This window comes from Quercus robur, chromosome 8 (genome assembly GCF_932294415.1).
Source record: "Quercus robur chromosome 8, dhQueRobu3.1, whole genome shotgun sequence".
NCBI lineage: Eukaryota > Viridiplantae > Streptophyta > Magnoliopsida > Fagales > Fagaceae > Quercus > Quercus robur.
In genome coordinates, this window is record NC_065541.1 from 62,157,668 (window position 1) to 62,180,516 (window position 22,849).

Here is a 22,849-nt window from a genome sequence, read left to right on the forward strand (position 1 = left end):
TAATTTAATAAATAATAATGTAATTCATAATTATATTTTCATTTATTATAGCGACAATCACAAATGTAATATTTATAATTTCTATCGTACCAAATTAAAAACAATACAATTTTTCTCAAGAATTCAAAAAGTAAGTTAGTGAAAATATTAATTTTTTAATAAAATTTCTTTATAATATTTTTTGTATCATCAAAAAGTATATAAAATTTGGAAATTATTCTTTTAGTTTTATATAAACTTTCTCAAACCCATTTTTTCTACCATACAATCAAAAACACCGAGAAACGTAACTAAAAAAAGTTAATAAAACTCATCAAAACTACAATTTAAAATAAAAAAGAAAGGGAAAAATAAAAGATTGTAACCATTTTTCCTTTTAAAAAAATCAAACAAGTACAATTCCAAAGGGGAAAAAAGTAGAGAATTTTTTTTGAAAAAAGAAGAAGTATTGTATTAATGCTGTCATAATCTAATCTAACTTCTAATCCAGTATGTGAAAAATAAATGGATAAATAAATAATTTTAAACACAAAATTGAATTTGTTTTCTTAAAAATATCAAAGAATACACTAATAAGATAAGGAAGATGAAGAATAACATAAAATATTCGTAAACACTTAAAACAATTACCCAAGCATCTAAGAACATCATATAAAAAATACATAACAATTTACTACTAATTTGTTAAAATAAATATTTTTAAACAGTGAAAGGAAATTGCACAAAGATCATTGTCTTCAACTGAACTAATTATTCTTCATCAGCTTGTCTAAACTATCTTGTAGTTTTCCAAATAAGCTAAAACCTGACAACAACACAAATATAAAATATTATAATATGATTTTTTTTCCAAATTAGATCAACAAAAAATACCATTCATTAAAAGTATTTAGTGTTGGAGATTCTCCTATGGGTAGCTATCAAGTTGTATCTTTTCTACCATCAATAATTAAGCAAGACCTGTGAATACATTTTTAATAGACAGTTTTTTTTTTTTAAATATTTTTTATTCTTCATTGATTTCATTTTTCAGTTATAAGCAATCAAAAGTAGAATTCTAAAAAACACAAACATTCATCAATCTAAGGTAGAAATGCAAGGAAAATAATAATAAAAAAATCCAAAAAAAAAAATGAAAAAAAAAAAAATTGAGAGGGAGCCTTTTTTGTATAGGAAACATATGCATAGAATGGAAGAAATCGAGTGGCAAATTTATAATAAGATGATGAGAATAAGAAGAGCCAAAATAAAGAAGATAGAAGGGCGAAATAATATTTAAATTTAAAACCGCCTAAGAGGAATATATGTAGACAACACTTTTGTGTTGATTTTTCATTGATTTATTATTTAGTTATAACATCTAAATTAAAGTAAATGAATATATAAAGTTAAAACTGCCTAAAATGAATTTGTAAAGCTAAAACCGTCTAAAATGAATTTGTAAAGTCAATATAATTTATAAAATTAATGTTGTAAAAAAATTAAATTTAAAAAATAAATATGAAAAAGACTAATGATGTGGCAAATGAGGTGGCTCAACAGGAGCGTAGCAACAATAATTACTACGCTTCAACTTTTATATATATATATATATATATATATATATATATATATATATATATAGATTAGGCTGCCGAGAGAGAAAGAGATTACAAATTATCTTGTGTTATTGATGTCAATGGGGGTAATGTAAGAATTCGTTGATATCCAGTTGACTATATGCCTTTTAGGCAATTCACCAAACATCTTTCAACGAATTTAGTTCACTACTTTCTTCTTAATTTATAAACTAAGGCTTTTAGTATATACTATTACTCCCTCTCCCACAATAACAGTTCCATTTAATTTTGCAAAATTAAGTCAATTTTTTAAAGTAAAAACAAAATTTCGACGGGCGAAAATAATAAATTGTTAATTTGAATTCTTTCCACATTCCCTTACTATAAGGTTGGATGAAGAAATTATTAATTAGACAAAACTTTAAAAATGATGGAATTTACTAGTGGTAGAATTGAGCTGGTCTTGAGATTAGTTAAACAATATTTTTTTTTTTACTTGAAAATTATTTATTTATCACTTTATCACTTTCCTAGTCTTGAGATTAGTTAGATGTCCTTGAGTTACATAAATATTGAACCAATTTTCAATTCTACTGGTACTTTTCTTTTGGTAAGGTTTTATTCTATATCTTGTCATTTTATAAGTGGAGAATTTATCATTTAAAATATTTATTTAAAAAAAATCCACTAAGAGCTTGTTTGGTATCAGCTTCAGTTTTTAGCTTTTAGTTCTAATGTACAACTTTTTACAATGTTACTTTTTCCCCTTTTTTCTCTCTCTTTTTTTTTTTTTTTTTCAAATTTTTTTAAGATACAACTATACTTTTAGCAAAAAACTAGATAAGATGTTTCCAAATGGAGACTAAAGGTAGAGACCATTGGTGAAGTTTTGACTTTTGATACATCAAGTTGAACTTAAGCCTAGACATGGTCCCAATAAATATCATACAAAGCAAAAAGTATTAAACTCACTGTATGGAAGTTGATAATCACACCGCAAAATTCTCATACCTTGCGTGATAAATTGGAAGAATCAATATAGCACATGTCGTGTCTGTATCTTGTGATTTCCGTCCAATAAATTAGACTTTTTTTTTATATAAATATTTTTTTTTTTGGAGAATCTCCAATAGATTAGATGTAAAGTGCCAAACACAAGTCCTTTGTTTTATTGCCTGGTTAACGGAAGAATCAATTGGGTATTTAAAAATCTATACATATATATTTTTTCTACATAAAGGGGTAATTAAAAATCTTGGATGCCTCGTTTAATGAAAAAGGGCCAAAAAAAGAGTTTACAAGAGAAAATATTAAACATTAGCAAAAAGCATTTGCAATTGTGAATCATGTTGTGTCACATGCGAGCACTGTGAGAAAGGACATAAAACATTCGAGAATCGAAATAATTGTCCTCTTATATATATTCACTAAAAAGAATACGAATTGGGTATCATCGTACTGATGTGAAATCAGATACTTTCTCCTGTTGTTGTCTCCCCACTCTTCCTGTCTGTCTGTCATAGTTCCTATTTCTTCGTTTTTCTTTTTCTTTTGGGTCTATTGGTAGACCCTTCGAACCTTTTATTGTTTACTTTTAGGAGATTGATTTATCTTTTTAAAATTAACCAATATGAAAAGGAATCGAAAGTGTTATGCTTGTTTTGATTAATTTTTCTGATATCAATGGGCATGTTGTGTTGTGTCTCTCATATGGTGGTTGAGTTAGAAGTGGAACAATTTTTTATTTTTTATTTAATAACAATAAGACTGTTGATCATATATATAAAATATTTCCATAAAAAAATTTCATGTATGAAAAAGACTTAAAATGCCATGGGCCATGGCACTTGGGATGGTAGTATAAATCCAAAAGAAAATAAAATAAAAAGGTTTTAGATTCTGAATAATGGTTTTAATCTGTTTTAAATGAACCATGCTTGTTCCATATTTCATTTAGAATTTATTATTTGTATAACAATTGCATGTAACATTCATATAAAAAGGTGAATCTCATAAGGGTGAGACTCGTCTAGATGTGAGAGAAATGTTATATGCAACTGCTTGGCAAAAATATATTTACTTTTTGCTTTTTATCTCCATGCATAATCTAGCTTTCAGTTTTTTTGTGCATAACTTTTGTTTGTCAAACTATTCGAGACTTTCAATTTTCAAATTTGAGTTCAATGCAAAAGCAAAAAAGTGGGACACTATTCAAATTGAAGATCTCAAAATTGACAATAATGAGGTACTTGTCGTGAATTGTATGTTTAAGCTCAAACACCTACTTGAGTAAACTGTAGTGGTAGAGTCCAAGAAATGCTGTCTTGAATCTGATCAGGAAGATGAATCCACATGTTTTCATACAGGGGGTTGTGAATGCAGCCCATGGTGTACCCTTCTTTACTTCAAGATTTCGACAGACTCCTTTCTACTTCTCTACTTTGTTTGAAATGCTTGAGATCGACATGTCCCGTGAGCTGAAGAGGATGCATCTTGAGAATGAGTCATATTGGCCGCAAGTAACGAATGTCACTGCTTGTGAGGGCATAGAGAGGATCGAGAGGCCGGAGACATACAATTTATCTTTGTTAGTGTTGTTTTGTCATTAGTGTTTTGTATAATAGATGATCTTAATATTGATCATATAGCATTTTTTTTTGGAGCAGGTTAATTAATTGGGGAGTGATCTTTTGGCCACCTGGTCATCATCATGCTATGGAAGACCTATTCTTAACTGCAAAGATATATGTGCATATCGATGCTTAGTTATTCCATTGTAAAAGTAATGTGTCAATAAAGATGGGACAATTGGCTTTTGATGTACATACAAGACAGGACTAGCTGTTTACAATACATATAGTAACTGAACTTTCAAGGCTGCTCCTTTGTTTTCTAAATTCTAACATAGGAGGGTGATTGCAGCTCTATCAGTCGTACGTATTTAGGTGGTGCAATGAGACCCTAAGGGACAATGATTAAGATGTGCATAAACGAATGAAAAGTATTATTCAGCTAAAAAAAGAAAAGAAAAAAGAAATGGTGTTAGAGAGTTTGGATTTGAATTAATCAACGATAAATTATGAACAGAGCAATAACATAAAGCTTCATGGAAATATAAACTTTCCTTAGCTTTATACAAATGTTTTTGCGAATACTTAAAAAGGGTACTATATACTATTGAAGTATTTGTAAATGATTAAAACTGGTGGTAGAATTGAACGAATTTTCAATTCTACTCGTAATTTTCTTTTGGCAAGGTTTTATTTTATCTTATCATTGTTATTTTATAAGCTCATTATTAAAATAAAAAATAAAAAACCTAAAAATAGGGACCATTAGAAGTGTTTTTGATATATCAAGTTTGAACTATGTTCTAGACATGGTCCGATGAGTAAACATCGTACAAAGCATAAAGCATTAGATTCACTGTATAAATGTTGACAATCACACCGTAAAATTCTCATTCTAACATGATAAGTGAAAGAATCAGTCAAGCACATGTCATGTCTATATCCTGTTGAGTGGATTACACTCAGAGCACTAGACATAGGTCCTTCATTTATTGCTTAGTTAATGGAAAAATCAAATTTTTTTTTAATTTTTATTATTTTTTTCTACATAAAGTGGTATTAAAAAATATTTGAGAATTAAGAGAGTAAGTAGTATTAATAAAAATTAGCAAAAGCTTTTGGATTCGAGAATTAGAAAATACAAATGCAAGTAGGATGTACTTTAGGGCTCTCCCACAAATGTGTGAAGCCACGTTGTGTCACATGTGAGCATTGTGAAAGGGACATACTTTTTCTTCTTCTAGACATACTTGATTCTACATCCAAGAAGTGTTTTTGATATATCAAGTTTGAACTATGTTCTAGACATGTTCCCAATAAACATCTTACAAAGCAAAAAGCATTAGATTCACTATATAAATGTTGATAATCACACCGTAAAATTCTCATTCTAACATGATAAGTGAAAGAATCAGTCAAGCACGTGTCATGTCTATATCCCGTCGAGTGGATTACACTCAGAGCACCAGACACAAGTCCTTTATTTATTGGTTAGTTAATGGAAAAATCATTTTTTTATTACTATTTTTTTCTACATAATGTGGTATTTAAAAATATTCGTGAATTAAGAGAGTAAAGGTGAGTTTGGTTCAGCTTTTTGAAGTTGGGTTTTTTGAAAAAGTTGAGTTTTCATAAAGTGCATAATGAAAAAGTGTTTTTTTAAAAAGCTGAGTGTCTGGTAAAAACTGTTAAAAATTGCTTTTTGAAAAAGTTGAGTGTTTGGCTAGCACTTATAAAAGTTGCAGTTTGAGGGATAAATTACCAAAAATGACAATGTATATATAAGGGAGTTTATTTCATACTTAAATCAACTACTTCATATACTTACTAAATAATAATAATAATAATATATTATAGGTATTATTTTAATAATGTTCGGGCAATTTTTCTTTTTTAGTGTCATAATTATTTGTTATTACCATTAATGACTTCTTATCAATATTAATTAAATCCAAATAATTTTCATCATCATGAAGCACAAAATGAAAATGTAAAAAGATGATAAAATATACACCAATAATCCAAGTTTAAATTGTACTACATATAAATGTAAAAGATATAAAATACATACCAATAACCCAAGTTTAAAATGTACAACATAAAAATGTAAAAAAGATGATAAAATACATACCAATAACCCAAGTTTAAATTGTACTACATGATATTATAAAATAAAATAAAGACAACTATATATCACCATCACTGTCATCATCACTGTCACTACTCTCACCATCATCATCATCATTGTTATCACTATCATCATTATTGTCAGCATTGTTATAATCACCACCATCATGATCATCACAATAGTTTTTGTAATCCCCATCCATTAATAGTTCCATAAAATGGCCACTCTCATGAGTACCATTATAATTATCCATATTGGTTTAAACTATTCAGTCACTGGTGACTATATTTGGGCTGCATTACAATCAAATAACTCTTTTGAGAGCTAATTGTCATTTCTTTCAATAAACAATCTCAGGAATAGGGATTAAATTTTCTTAATGAATTTATTGGTAACATATTCAGCCTCTTTAGATTGTTTTAAAGCTGATCTTCATCTTAGTCCACCATGCATTGGGGTAATGGTAATGTGATACCCATTAGAATGTGAGATTCATGTAATGTGTTGCACAATCAATCAAAAAAACATGATAATATTCTCAAATTCCTGGAAAACATAATTGAGTGAGAAATGAGAATGAAAACGTTATGTATGACGTAACAAGCTCTGCCATAATCAAGTTAAAGTCAACTAGAAAAATTCTTCTATTCTTCTGTGACAACCAGCATGAAAAATATTTGTATTTCTTCTGAAAATACTTTCTTTCTTTCTCATTCTTTATATTTCTAATAAATTTATTTACACACATGCATTACTGTTTGCAGCACAGGTAACAGGAGAATAAAAAATAAATAGCTAAAATATATAAATTAAAAGAAATAGTGAACACTAAACAAATCCCACATTTTGTGACACCTACACACTCCTAACATTAAGATGTGACACACTAACATAATGGTAAGGCCAATTAAAGACTTCTCTGTAATGTTTAAGCAACAAACATTATCTGTATTTGCATCAAAAGTATTCAATAACATTTCAACATCAGCATGCACAAGTGATAAAATAAACAAAAGACCTATACCCAGCCTTTCCCATTTACCATTTGGAGATGAATGAGAGAGAGTTTGTGCTTGTTACCATAATGGTAAGGCCAATTAAAAGTATAGTACACATCTACTCTGTTTTGTGTTCCTCACAGCTATATGTAAGAAATCAGGTCAATAAAAATGGATAAGATGAAATACCCAACATGAAAAACTACTCTATTGAATTTAAACCCTACTGAAATACCTAACATCTGTATTGCTCCACAGGAACTAAAATACCCAATTCCAATTCCAAAGATGTGAAACCTGAAATGAAAACTAAAATACGCAAATCATGCTAAACTTAAAAAATCAGATCTCAATCCAAAGTGACTTGAAGTCTTGAATAGAGAAAGGGGGGTTGGAACTAAAATACCCAATTCCGATTTTTTATTTTTTCAGATATTGCATAACTTAGAAAGACAGAGCATCCACAAAATAAAAAAAAATTACAAAGCTTGTACCCACAAACTTTTTTCAATACCCGACAAGAGAACAAATAGATCTTTAGCAAGAACAAAGCATGCAAGATCTGAAAATTTTTTTTTGATAGGTAAAAAAAAAAAAAAATTTCAGATCAGTGTTGGTACCTAGTGGTTTTTGGTAGCAGATCGGTGTTGCTTGGTGTTTTGTTGATCAAAACTCTACCTTCAAAATGTATTTCTCAGATCAGATTAGACAAATAATTTTTTTTTTTTAAAAAAAAAAAAAAATAGAGGAATGCCCATTGAAGAAGACGAAGAAAGAAGAAGAAGAGGAAGAAGATTTTCAACGGATGACAAAAGAAAAGAGAGACTTACGCGCAAGGAGAGGCTTGTAGTAGCACGAAGAGGGCAGAGCTGAGAGAAGAGATGAGAGGCATGAGGAAGCTGGCTTTGCGCAAAGCAGAGAGATGAGATGAGAGGAATGAGGAACTGTGCGTGAGACTCTGAAGACATGAGCATCCTTTATTGAAGGGCAATTTGGTAATTGCCCAACTCACCCCAACAGATATATCAAAATGCGCATGGACTTTTGGCAAAATGGACCTGAAGAGCTTCTTTCAAGGATTGCGCGTTCTCTTCACAAGTGTAAAACATAACTTTTTCCAAAAAGTTGCGTTTTATACTAACCAAACGGACATTTGGGCTGGCTTTTTTCAAAACGTGATTTTTGGGCTGAAAAAGTTGAAACAAACGGGCACTAAGTAGTATTAATAAAAATTAGCAAAAGCTTTTGGATTCGAGAATTAGAAAATACAAATGCAAGTAGGATGTACTTTAATTTATGCTAGGCTTTCTCCCACAAACGTGTGAAGCCATGTTGTGTCACATGTGAGCACTGTGATAGGGACATACTTTTTTTTCTTCTAGACATACTTGATTCTACATCCAAGAAATGAAATAGTTGTCCTCATATTCTTAGGTAAAAAGAAAAGAAATACCTTCCCCACCCCCCCCCCACACCAAAAAAAAAAAAAAATCAAGTGTCCTCATACTGATGTGCTATCATTTGATACCTATCTTCATGTCTCTGTTCATGTCTCCCTTCTTCAAACCTTTAATCATATTATTGCTTACTTTTAGGGGATTGATTTATCTTTTTATAATTAACCAATCTGTAGAGAAAAGGAATCAAAAGAATCATGCTCGTTTTGAATAATGTTTTTGATATAAATGGACAATGGGTATACTGTGGTGGGCTTTGTACTTGTACCTGTTTAAGAACTTTTATATGGTTGTTGAGTTAGAAGTGGACTTTTTTTTTAAAAGGGAATTAACAATAAGATTGTTGATCACATATATGAAATAATTTGATAAAAAAAAAATTCATATATGAAATAGGCCTTGGTCCCAAAAAAAAATATAATAATTATAGGGATATTGGGCCCAGGAGCCCATTACCCCTGTACAAACTAGGCCTAAAGCCCGAGCCGAGGATTGAGACTGTCCAAGAAAGGGTAAACATTATGAAGGGAGTCCGTGTTAGCAGATGCTGAGGTCCGTGTTGGCCATAATGGCACAGAAGTATAGGCCGAGGACGAATGTCACCTTGGAAAATCAAAGCCGAGGTCCGAATAGGTGGTATGCCATCTAGAGGGACGTTCTCGGAAATTTTGCAGGCACGGATAAGCATTGCAAAAATGAAGTGTACAGGGAAGTCCTAAAATATCTAGAGAGAAAACTGATATCACCACATTAAAGGCTCTGCAGCTAATTATTGGCTGCATTAATGTGGAGAAGACCCCTGAACAAGGCTATATTGGCTGCCCCAACACGTAAAGGAGCCTAAAGGGGTGTCCGATGGGACAGGCACTCAAGTGGAGACTTGGATGGTCATCAAGTGGAAGGCCAAGATCGTTTAAAGGGAACTATATAATGGAAGGAACTCACCATGGAAAGAGATCGAGAAATCAAAGGGAAAATATTGTAGCAATTAGGAACCAATCTTGTAATCAAACCTAAGAGCAATATATAAGAGTTATGCTCTTCAGATATTGCGGAGGACGTTTTTCTTCAACATAAACCCGTCTATTTTCATCCTTTTGTCATTTCAATCTACCTTAGTATTGGTTTGAATCATTAAAACCCAGTTTTTCCAATCCACTCTCTACAAATTCATTGTTTTGGGCTTTGTCGGCCTAAGTCCACTAACCTTTGGGTTAAGGAACTCGAATCAGGTCCTTACAATAATAATAAAAAGAAAATAAATAAACTTTAATGGGTCATGGGATGGCAGTATAAATAAAAATAAAAAGGTTTTAGATTTTGTAAAGATGATCCTAATTTGTCTTAATTGAATCATGCTTACTCCATAATTCATTTAGAATTTTATTATTTGTATACTAGTTGCATATAAGATTTTCATATAAAGGAGAATCTCACATGAGTGATACCGATCTCAATATTATATTATACACATAATATCACCTACCATTTTAGAGGCCATGGAAGCGATTAACGATGGACGACCTAGTTTGAATATATTTAAGTAGAATAGAAAAAATTACGGTTTAGGTTTTATTTTATTTTTTATGGTGCCACGTCATTTAAAATTTTTTAAATGACTTATGCTTTACCATGATATTGATGCATTTCAACTGAAGATTATTCTTCTTAGATAAAATTTTGGTAAATAATTCATTCATTATCCAACATAGAAACTCCAGCAAAGAAAGATCAATGACCCAAAATTTTACAATATACATTACACCTGAAATGTTGTTTATTTTTGCTTAATTGATTTTGTATGGTGTTTAAGACCAATGTTGGCCTCAAACATGCTTCAAATCCTATTGTGTCGAAGACCAGTATTGGTGTAAACGAAGTTTCTTCTCAAAGAACATGGATATAACTTTGTTACTATTTATGATTGGTAATATCTGTTGACATTGTATTTTTCCTTAGGCAGTGGCAACTCCATGAATTTTTCTCAGGGTGTTCTTGAGTGGGCTTGCTCTGTTACAATTTCTTTTCTTCAGATTCTCTGTTACAATTTTTTTCTTTTTAGATTTTAGTTCAATTTTTTTTTTTTTTTTTAGCTTTTTCTTTTTGCTTGAAAGCAATGTTATGAATTCTGTTTTAGACCCTATTTCGATTTGTTTAGTGGAACGGAATATTTTGGTACTGATTTATTTCAACGTACTGTTTCAGGATGTTTCGAGGTTTCTAAAAAAAATTAAAAATAATATATATTTATATTTTCTTATACAACATAAAATTATTGATCCAAATAAGTAAACCTCAAATAAAACAAATCATTTAGTTTTTCTTTTTTGACACTCAAATCATTTAGTTATTACATAACAATTACTATTTTAGAATATTAAAACATAAATATGTAATTAAATAATATTACACTGCAAAACTGCTTAACATAGGGTTTTATTTTATTTTTTTATTATTATTTTTTTTTGGTCTTTTATAATGTGTATTCACTTACTTGTAAGGGACCACAAACCACTACCCCAATTCAATGCCACAGCCCTATCCACCCCACACTAAGAGACAACTCAGACAAGAGCCGATCAGCAATTTCAAAAAAATTACATATTTTTTATATTTACATACACTTACATAAAAAGACAAAAGCTAAGCAATTATATTGTCAAAAGATAAGTCTAAGTCACAAGACTCACAAGTCAGACTATATGAGAGAGAGAGAGAGAGAGCGTGAGAGAGAGAGAGAGAGAGAGAGAGAGAGAGGGAGAGAGAGAGAGAGAGAGAGAGAATCAGAGTAGAGATGAGATAGGGAAAACCAAAAAAGGAGAGAGAATTGAAATACTTGCTTGAGGTTAGGGGTGGCGCCGCACGTTGAAGGTTGAGGTTCTTATTTCCTGATCTCGCTTTTGTCGTCCCCGATCTCGCTTTTGTTGTCGCCGATCTCGCAATCTCCGATTTGGGCCAAGTCAATCTCCGATCTCGTCGTCGCAGAGCTGCTCTGGGCGTTCAGTCTTGCTGTTGCTGCCTTGTTGAGTCTTTTTTTTTTTTTAGAATCGCTGCCTTCAATGCCTTGCTGATTTGTTGTTGCTGCTGTTGAGAAGTGATTCAAGTGAGGACGTGAGGTTCTTATTAGGTTAGGAATTGTTTTAGTTTAAAAAAATGATTGGGTATTATTATTATATTTGTTGAGAATCCGTGGCCTGGGTTTTGCTCTTTGCTGGGCTTGCACCGATCAGTTTTTTTTTTTTTTTTTTTTTTTTTTTTTTTTTTGAGAATCCATGGGTTTCTGTTTTCAGTATATTAGGCTTTTTTTTTTCTTAGTGGGCTTGCCTGTTACAATTTTTATTTATTATTATTATTATTATTTTTTTTTTCAGATTTTAGTTCAAAATTTTTTTGGGCTTTTTTTTTCCTGGTGGGCTTGCTTGAAATTTTTTTTGAGGGTGTTTCTAATTTTTATTTAGAGGGTAAACAAATAAAAAAAAATTTAATTATTATATATAATTTTTTTTTCAGGTCAGGGTGTTCTTGGGAACACCCTGACATGAACGTGGCATCGCCACTGTCCTTAGGGTTTGTAACACTTGAGCATATGTGAAGAAACAAAAGCTTTTTGAGTTGAAGATCTGCAACTTGAAAAATCTCAACTTGAAAATTTGTTTGTCCCTCACATGAGTCAGACTTTGTTTGTCTAATTCCAATAGGAGAAAGTTGTATTGTGCTATTATAACCTACTTATTTTTTTTAATAATTCAATAATTACAATAAGTAAAGAACGGAATTTGAACCAGGGTTCTCCTTATAAAGGAGACCAAATAATACCATTGAGTTACAAAACTATTAACAATCTTAACCTACTTATAAATACAAGTGAAACACAAATTTTTAACCTGAGAAGGGTGCCATACCATTGAGCATCTTTAGAGCCTTTGTTTTCAAAACTCAAAAACATCTTTCTTGTTCTAATTCTAGGTCTATGTCATGCATCTTCATGTTATACCTTTAACCAAGAAATTTAAAAAATGCATGTTTGTTGAAAGTGAAACCACAGAGTCCTTTCATCTTTGCCTTGTACCAATGCATGCATTGAGATCATAGAGTTCTAGTTTGAAGTAGACATGTCATTCTTGAAGGAGTTTAATAAGAAGAAGTCTAGAAGTTTTGGATTTTCTATGGTGATGTCAACAAGAGAAAAAAGTAGATTGGGCGATTGCATGAGAGAGAGAAAGAGAGAAAATCTTATTGATTAAATATGAAAAGAGTGACTTTGGTTGTTTTGGGGGGGGGGGGGGGGGGAGCGACAACAATAACATGTTTGGTTTGTGTTTGTTAAAATTGAAGAAGGAAAGAATAGTGGCATGAGCAAAGTAAAGAAGAAAATAACAAAAAAAGATCAAAGGGAGTCCATGTGTCAGAAAAAGAAGAAAATGGAAGTTGGAAACAGCTGTCAAGTAATAAACAAGCCCAATGTCAAAATGTGATTTGTTGTATTGATAAATTTGTTAGTTAGTTATTTTAGGCGGAAAATGTTAGTCCCTGTTTTGTGTATATATACAAAGTAGTTGCTAATTATTTTGGTAACCACTTTTACTCATTTGAATAACAATTTTTCAGTTTCTTCAATTCCTTTTCACTTTTACATGGTATCAGAGCAAGTTTTTTGATTTGAGAGATTTTCTTTCGTTTTCTCAGCTCCCAAACAGAGTTTAGTTTTCGTTTTCTTTCTCATTCATGGCTTCTAATTCCACAACTAATACTCAATCTCAAACTGCGCACTCAATGCCTTCTTCAAGTGTAGCAATGGTAGATGAATCTGAGAATAATCCCTTCTTTCTTCCAGCGAATGAGAATCTTGGTCTCATTCTTACTTCACAACCTCTTACTAGTCTAGAAAACTACATGAGTTGGGCAAGATCTATGTTCTTGGCCTTGAGTTCCAGAAACAAGTTTGGTTTTGTGGATGGATCGATTCTAGAGCTTGATTCATCTTCTCCATTGTACAATTCTTGGAGCAGATGCAATACTACAGTGCTTTCTTTCTTTTTTTTTTTTTCTTTTTTGATAGGAACTACAGTGCTTTCTTGGTTAACTAATTCACTCAGTCTGGATTTGAAGGCCAGTGTTATGTACATCAACAATGCAAAAGATCTATAGATTGATCTTAAGGACAGGTTGTCTCAGGGTAACACTCCAAGGCTATTTGAGCTTGGGAAGGAGATTTCACATCTTGCACAAGGATCACTATCAGTGAGTTCTTATTTCACAAAATTTAAGGCTTTGTTGGATGAATATGCTAATTACCAGCCTTTCATAGTTTGCACTTGTGCTTGTACTTGTGGTTCTAAGTCTTCTCAACTTGATGCTCAACATAAGGAGCATGTTTTTAGGTTTTTGATGGGACTGAATGATAGTTATGGACATATTATTAGTTAGATTTTGTTAATTGAGCATTTTCCTTCTCTTAGCAAAGTATGTTCTTTGGTTTTGCAAGAAGAGAAAAGAATGAATGTTGGTTAAGGTTTTAATACGATTCAATCAGGTGATGCTGTTGCTATGTATGTGAATAACAGCAAAGGTTTTCTTGGTCATCAAGGACACAAGAATGGTGGTAAAGGGGGTAATGGTAAGAAAGATAGGTCTGTGCACTTATTGTGGGCTTACTGGACATATAGCAAATAAATACTATAAACTCCATGGCTATCCTCTAGGTTACAAACCAAAAGGAGGCAACAAGGCTATGGCAAATCAGGTTGCTTCAATGCAGACCTTAGGGAATTGTGGATTGGATATTCTTTCCCCAAATTTGCATTCTGGTTTTTTGCCTACTAGAGTCTTACAAAATGTTGGTGTTGAACCTTTTGGTGCTTGTATTCAATCAAATATTGCTTCACAGAACCATGTTGGTCACTCTGTTGGAGTTTCTTATGTGCAAGCTAGCCCACAGGTTCCACTGTCACAGGCTCAATGTGAGCAATTTCTGAATTTTCTGAAGACTTATATGGCTTCTAGATTAGGCAATGATGCTTAAACTGCTTACCAAGCTGCTTCTGTTATGGCACCTTATCCTTCTATTTCACAACCTTTACCTTCCACATCATCTTCCCCCTTCTGTTCATCTAATTTCTCAAGTAATCCTTATTGGATTTTACCCAATCTTTCTCATTCTATATTTGCTGCTCAAGTTGTTGATAGGCATGCTTACAAGTCTAATACTTGGATCATTGACACTAGAGCAACAGATCATATGGTTCATTCTGTTGCTCAATTGACCACAATCACTTTAATTCTCCATACTTGTGTCTATTTGCCAAATGGGGAACAAGCTTAAGTCACAGATATAGACATAGTGCATGTTTCTTCTACATTAATTCTCACTAATGTTCTGTACATTCAATTCGATTTTAGTTACCAAACTCACTAAGTCTCTTTGTTGTTGCCTCATTTTTCTTGGTGATTGTTATTTTATTCAGGACCTTGGTCAATGAAGCACAATTGGTCTAGATAAAGCACACAATGGCTTATTTCTGCTGTAAGATTCAGATTGTAGACCTTATGCATCTGCTCTTGCTGCTGCTGTTCTGTTTCTTCATCAGCCTTATGGCATAATAGATTAGGACACCCTTCTCATTCCAAACTTCACTTGTTGAAGCAATTTGTACATGTTGTAGATACTAATAAAACTGCTTCTTGTTGTGACATTTGTCATTTTTCAAAACAAAAGAAGCTTCCTTTTGCTTCTAGTACTCATGTATCCAATAAACCTTTTGATTTGATCCATTGTGATCTCTGGGGTCCATTTGCTACTAGTACTATTGATGGTTTTAGGTTCTTTTTAACAATTGATGATTTTACTAGATGTACTTGGGTATATTTGCTTAAACACAAGTCTGAAATACAACTTTATCTTCCACAATTTGCTTCTATGGTGAATACTCAGTTTAATTGCAAAATTAAATCTATTAGAAGTGATAATGGCACTAAGTTTTACCTTAAGGATTTCTTTCAATCTCATGGCATCTTGCATCAATTGACATTTGTTGACACCCCTTAACAAAATGTTGTTGTTGAGAGGAAGTATCAACATATTCTTAATGTTGCAAGGGCTTTAAGATTTCAATCACAGATTCCCTTGTGTTTTTGGGGAGATTGTATTTTAACTGCTGTTTACTTGATCAATAGGCTTCCTTCCAGGTCCTTAGGTAACAAAAGTCCATATGAACTTCTTTTCAACTCTCCACCATCTTATAATTATCTCAAATGTTTTGGTTGTGTGCTTTATTTCTACTTTACCTTATAATAAGGGCAAGTTTGCACCTAGGGCTAGGAAGTGTGTGTTCTTAGGCCATCCCTATGGCATCAAGGGTTACAAAGTTTTGGACCTTACTTCCAATTCCATTCACATTTCTAGAAATATCATTTTTATGAGCATATATTTGCCTATGCTCTTTCTTCCGAACCTTCCAATTCATATCTAGATGACATGATTTTTCCTCATTGCACTTTAGACTGTTCTTCCCACTCTATTGACATTGCATCCCCTTCATCTCTTCCTACTTCTGATCCACATTTGTCTGTTGACCCTAATTCCACACCTGCTATAAACACTACTTCCACATCTGCTGTGGACATTAATGTCTTTCTTCTTGCATATTTTGCTATAGAACCTATTGCCCTTCCTACACCTATTCCTTTTGCAGCCATTACTGACATATTACCCTCTTCTATTTCCCAATCTGACCATTTTTCCTTGCCTACTGACCCTATCATTGATGTATCACCTTCTTCCTTACCTACTGCTCCTTTCCCTACTCTTAGAGGATCCTCTAAATCTCATAAACCTCCCTCTTATCTCTTTGATTATTCTTGCAAGTCTGTTAGCACTAAGCCTAGTTCTGGTATGCCATATGATCTTTCAGCTTATTTGGACTATTCTCACATTGGCCCTACTTTTCATTCCTTTGTCATGGCAGTCAATTCCACTCATTCAGAACCTGCCTCTTTTCATCAGGCAATTCGATATCCTGAATGAAGGGTTGCTATGGATAAGGAAATAGAGGCCTTAGAGGTTAATAATACTTGGACTTTGGTTCTTTTACCTCCTGGTAAGTGCCCTATTGGTTGTAAGTGGGTATATAGGGTTAAATATCTCCCTGATGGCTCTATTGAAAGGTATAAGGCTTGGTTAGTTGCTAAAGGTTTTACTCAAAAGTTTGGCTTGGACTATTCTGAACCTTTTTCCCCTGTGGCTAAATCTGTATCTGTTAGGATTATGCTTTCTTTGGCTGCTGTGAAAGTGTGGTTTCTTCATCAGTTGGATGTTAATAATGCTTTCTTGCATGGTGATTTGGTTGAAGATGTCTATATGTGCTTACCACTTGGTTTTCATAGCAAGGGGGAGAACATTGTATGCAAATTAAACAAGAGTCTTTATGGTCTCAAATAGGCATCAAGGCAATGGTTTGACAAATACTCCAAGACTATTCTTCAAATGGGATTTGTTCAATCAAAATCTAATTACTCATTATTTACTCACACTTAAGGGTCTTCTTTTACAGTGCTCTTAGTATATGTTGATGATATATTTCTCAAAGGAAACAATCCTGCCTGTGTTGACAGTTTGAAGAAGGTGCTTGATGACAGGTTTGGGTTGAAAGACCTTGGTTCCTTAAGGTACTTTTTAGGTCTTGAAGTGGCAAGGACTGATGAAGGTATAGGCTTGAATCAAAGGAAGTATGCCCTTGAAATTTTGAAAGATACTGGTTTTCTTGGATCCAAACCAGTCAGATTTCCTATGAAGCAGAACATAAGGCTTTCAAAATATGAAGGGAAGCTACTAGCAGACCCTGGGCAATTCAAAAGGCTAATAGGGAGATTATTATACTTAACATTAACAAGACCTAACATTACCTATGTTGTGCATAGGTTAAGTCAGTTTGTTTCAAAGCCAAGGGAGCCTCATTTGCTTACAGCTCACAAAATTCTTTATTATATCAAAGGGTCACCAGGAAAGGGACTCTTCTTCTCAAGAAATTCTAATTTGCACATTAAATCATTCTGTGATGCAGACTAGGCTGGATGCCCTGATACAAGGAGATCTCTGACAGGTTATGCAGTCTATTTAGGTGAGTCTTTAATATCATGGAGATCAAATAAACAAGGGGTGGTCTCAAGATCCTTAGCAGAAGCTAAATATAGAGCAATGGCTAGTGTAACATGTGAGATTACTTGGGTGCTTCAGTTACTCAAGGATTTGAAGATTGAACATCCTAAACCAGCTATGCTTTTCTATGACAATCAAGCAACATTATACATAGCTACTAATCCAGTCTTCCATGAGAGGACTAAACATATTGAAGTGGATTGCCATCTGATTCGAGACAAGATTTTGGAAGGAATGATTAAGACCTTTAATGTGGCCACAAATGCTCAAGAAGCTGACGTTTTCACTAAAGCTTTAGGCTTTAATTCTTTCACAAGATTAACAGGGAAGTTAGGCTTAAAGGATATTTTCATGCCAAAGCAATTGCAGACTAAAGCTCTACTTCAAGTCCCTGACCTTCCAGTTCAGGACTTGAGGGGGAGTGTTAAAATTGAAGAAGGAAAGAACAGTGGCATGAGTAAAGTAAAGAAGAAAATATCAGAAAAGGATCAAAAAGAGTCCATGTGTCAGAAAAAGAAGAAAAGGGAAGTAGGAAATAGCTGTCAAGTACTAAAGAAGCCAAGTGTCAAAATGTGATTTGTTGTATTGATAAATCTGTTAGTAAGTTATTTTAGGTGGGAAATGTTAGTCCCTGTTTTGTGTATATATACAAAGTAGTTGCTAATTACTTTGGTAACCACTTTTACTCATCTGAATAACAAATTTTCAGTTTCTTCAATTCCTATTCTCTCTTTCATTATGCGTATGGGACCCACATGTTAGTGAGACATCGGTCTTATAGAACCGGCACATACAATAATTCTCTTCTATGGACTCACATATTAGTGAGACATGAGTCTCATGAGATTAGCGTAGGAGTGGTGACAACAACGACAATTGAGTTGTTGTGATTTGGGCATAAATTGTTCTACGCCCTTTGAGAGGCTTAAAATAATTTACACCTCATTGTGTAATTTGACATGTTCAGTTGGGCCAAACACTCAAAAATTTGAAAAATGTATTACACATCTACACCAAAACAAAACAAACGCAGCCTGAGTATCAAATTCTAGTCAGATCCTAAAAGTAGCTGACGGGGACTAAAATTCTTAATTTGGCATAGGTGTCATCTAGCTATTGGTTTGTTGAATAAAGAATATACAGAGAATTTTTTTTTTTTTTTTTTGGTTGAGAAGATCCAAAGTGGAATACTTTGATTGCTTTAACTAAAATCAAAAGTACTATAATTGACACACATATAGAGGAGATGTTTTCTGCTTTCTGACTAAAATAGTGCGGCTCTGACATGACTCTTCCTGTCGTCTGTTTCCTACTGGTTGATTTTTATTTTTTTGGGGGGTCACTATTGCTGGAATCTTCATACTTATTTCATTCTTCTTCTATATTTAATCCCATAAGAAATAAAAGACTTTGTATTTTATACTAATTTCCTATAAGTAATGTCAAAAGAGAACCCTTTTTTTTTTTTTTTTTTATCATTTTCATTTTCTTTTCTTAAAATTCCATACTTACAATTCAAAGCCTGGTCTAGCTGGCCTCTCTTTCTGTTTCACTTTTACTGGAACAAAATCTGAAGAGCTGAGCTCAGGTACTTCATCGTTGACTTGCTACTGCTTTAATTTCAAACCGTTAAGCTAGAAAAGATTGATTTGATGTTTCCTAGGACAAAGGTCCCATTGTAAATCTGTACTCAAAACTGTAGCAAATACTAGTGTTCCAATAGTTGTAAATTTTGTCATCTGTTTTAATGTGTTAATTTTCTTTATTCAATGTTCAACTTACACTTCTGATGCAATCTATTGCCAAAGATCTCAACTTTTTTTTTTTCTTGATCTAGTTGCACATGTTTCTATGTAGCATTTCATTTAGCTGAGGGTTTTGTATTCTGGGTTTTGAAATAGACTTCTGTGGGAGATCTAAGTGGAGGGAATCAGTTCTGGAAAAAATACTTTCTGGGTAAACCTTTTTGTGTTGTGGGTATTAGTTCTTTTTATGTAGATGGTCATGGATCATCAAACCTTGAGCGAATTCTACGGTTCCACTTCTGTATTGGAATTCAGTGATGAGATTTATACTGATACTGAGAGTAATTTTGTTGAGCAAAACTGTGCAAGTTTTGCATTTTGGCCACCTGATGCAACCCCCAGTGACTTAACCCCTACTTTGAGTGTGAAGCCAGAAGTAGATTTACATGAGGACTATGATTTTAGTGATGTAGTTCTCAAGTACATCAACCAGATGCTTATGGAAGAAGATATGGAAGAGAAGGACTACATGCTTCAGGGGTCTGAAGTACTTGAGGCTGCTGAAAAATCATTATATGAGCTTCTTGGAGAGAAGTATCCACCTTCTCCTGATAATGTTCAGCCTTATTATGTGGCTCAAAACCATGAAAGCTCTGATGAATATTATACTTTAAATCACAGTGACTCTAGTTGTAGTACTAGCAATAACAACTTTGTGATTCATGGCTGGGATTGTGATTTGGTTCAGTATGAATCCTCAATTATTGCTCCTCTGTCCACGTCTGAGCCATCTTATAGCTTGTTGGAAGGCACTAGTACTATTCCTGAAACACTTTATGACAGTGAGTTTATTTTGCAATTTAAGAGAGGGTTTGAGGAAGCGAGTAAGTTTCTTCCAAATGGCGATGGTCTAGTTATTGATTGGGAGAGTAATGCATTTCTTGTCAAAGAGCAGAAGGAGGAAAGTAAGAATACCTTTTGTAAGGCTGAGAAGAAAGATAGGAATCTGTACTCCCTGGATGGCTTGAGGGAAAAAAATAACCCTCATTCTGAGGATGTGAATTTAGAAGAAGGAAGGAGTAGCAAGCAGTCAGCAACTTCTACTGAATCTACTGTGAGTCCGGAAATGTTTGATATGGTTTTGCTACACTCTGAAGAAGATGATTCTGTTCTTTGTGAAGCTGTGCTGAATGAGAAAAGCAAGAACGTACAGCCAAATGATCGGTCCAAAAGGTCAATTAATGTAAGGGCCAATCGGAGGAAGACTGGAGGTAAAAGGGGTGTGGTGGATTTGAGAACTCTTTTGACACTTTGTGCAGAAGCTATTGCAGCAGATGATCAGAGGACAGCCACTGAGCGACTGAAGCAGATCAGACAGCATGCTTCTCCTGTAGGGGATGGGATGCAGAGAATGGCTCACTATTTTGCCAATGGTCTTCAGGCACGCATTGCTGGCTCTGGTACTCAGATTTACAAAGTCATTATGACTAGGCGAACGTCAGCTGCTGATGTACTGAAAGCTTACCATCTGTTTTATACTGCATTTCCATTTTTTAAGGTTTTTGATTTCTTCTCAAGTAAGACAATTATGAATTTAGTTGAGAACGAAACAAGACTCCACATTGTTGATTTTGGTATTCTTTATGGTTTTCAATGGCCTTCCCTCATACAACAGCTCTCCGCAAGGCCTGGTGGACCTCTTAAGCTTCGGATTACTGGGATTGATTTTGCAGAACCAGGTTTCCGACCAGCACAGAGGGTTGAGGAGACAGGGCGCCGCTTGGCAAACTATGCAGAGACTTTCAATGTTCCATTTGAGTTCAATGGAATAGCACAAAAGTGGGACACCATTCAAATTGAAGATCTCAAACTTGACAATAATGAGGTGCTTGTTGTGAATTCTATGTATTCGCTCAAATACCTACTTGATGAGACAGTAGTGGTAGAGAGTCCAAGAAATGTAGTCTTGAAACTGATTAGGAAGATGAATCCACATGTTTTCATACAGGGTGTTGTGAATGCAGCCCATGGTGTACCCTTCTTTACTTCAAGATTTCGACAGGCTCTTTTCCACTTCTCTACTTTATTTGAAATGCTTGACACCTACTTGTCCCGTGAAAATCTGGAGAGGATGCTTCTTGAGAGTGAGTCATATGGGCCGCAGGCAATGAATGTCATAGCTTGTGAGGGCTCAGAGAGGGTTGAGAGGCCAGAGACATACAAACAGTGGCAGCTTCGGAATGTGAGGGCTGGATTTAGGCAGCTTCCTTTGAATCAGGAGATGATGAACACTGCAAAGGACAGGGTGAAATCACGCTACCACAAGGATTTTGTTATTGATGAAGATAGCCAGTGTCTGCTACAGGGCTGGAAGGGACGAAATATTTTTGTACTCTCTTTTTGGAGGCCTGATTGTTAAATGCATGATCATTGTTATACACAAAGCTAAGGTATTAAAGCTTTCTAGTTAAATTAAAATTTATCTTTGTTAGCGTTGTCTTGCCATTAGCATATTGTGTAATAGATGATCTTAATTTTGATTAAATCGTTCTGGTTTTTGGAGCAGGTTAATTGGGGAGTGATCTTTTGGCCACCTGCTCATCATCATGCTGTGGAAGACCTATTCTTAACTGCAAAGATATATGTGCATATCAATGCTTAAATACTTACTGTGCTTCAAGAGACAAAAATATATTCCATTTTAAATGTATGTAAAATAGATGGAAACTTTTTCAGGCAATTGGTTTTTTGACGTAGATATCTATATATACAAGATAAGACTAGCTGTTTACAGTACATAGTAACTGAACTTTCAAGGCTGCTCCTTCGCTGCATAACTCATGCTCTTAACATAGGAGGTTGGCCTAATTGCAGCTATATCAGTCTTACGTATTTAGGTGAAGTAATGAGACCCCAAGGATCAATGATTAAGATGTGAACCAATATGTTTCCTGTAAACTAAACTTCTCACATTTAGTGTAAATGGTGTATTTTGAACTACTTTCTTTTCCAAATTTTCGTGTTCACTGTACTTTATGTTTCTAACATGTAATGTAGAATGTGCAGCAGCATTTCTCAAAGTGTAGCTGGCGATACTGAATATGGGTTATCTGTTCCAATAATTGGTTAAACAAAAAGGGTTGGGGAGGAGATATATGTTGGGTTTTATATGCTGAGTATTTAACTAGCGATATGCATTGCAAGGGGACCTTTGACCAAACCTGAATCTGCAGAGCAA

The 22,849-nt window shown here is 33.6% G+C and overlaps 1 protein-coding gene across 5 annotated transcripts; it reads left to right on the forward strand.

The window, feature by feature from the left end:
* The first annotated feature begins 19,347 nt into the window (after positions 1 to 19,347).
* Positions 19,348 to 22,625, forward strand: LOC126697525 (scarecrow-like protein 14). Of its 5 annotated transcripts, none has more exons than XM_050394553.1 (3): positions 19,348 to 19,454; positions 19,724 to 22,061; positions 22,178 to 22,625. In XM_050394553.1, the coding sequence occupies exon 2, from the start codon at positions 19,865 to 19,867 to the stop codon at positions 22,028 to 22,030; it is 2,166 nt and encodes a 721-aa protein (XP_050250510.1). In that variant the 5' UTR covers positions 19,348 to 19,454; positions 19,724 to 19,864; the 3' UTR covers positions 22,031 to 22,061; positions 22,178 to 22,625. The 5 variants fall into 5 exon arrangements, with proteins under 5 accessions (XP_050250510.1, XP_050250514.1, XP_050250513.1 ...); XM_050394557.1 differs by having other exon boundaries at positions 19,374 to 21,496; positions 21,620 to 22,061; XM_050394556.1 differs by having other exon boundaries at positions 19,374 to 21,169; positions 21,287 to 22,061.
* Positions 22,626 to 22,849: the final 224 nt, after the last annotated feature.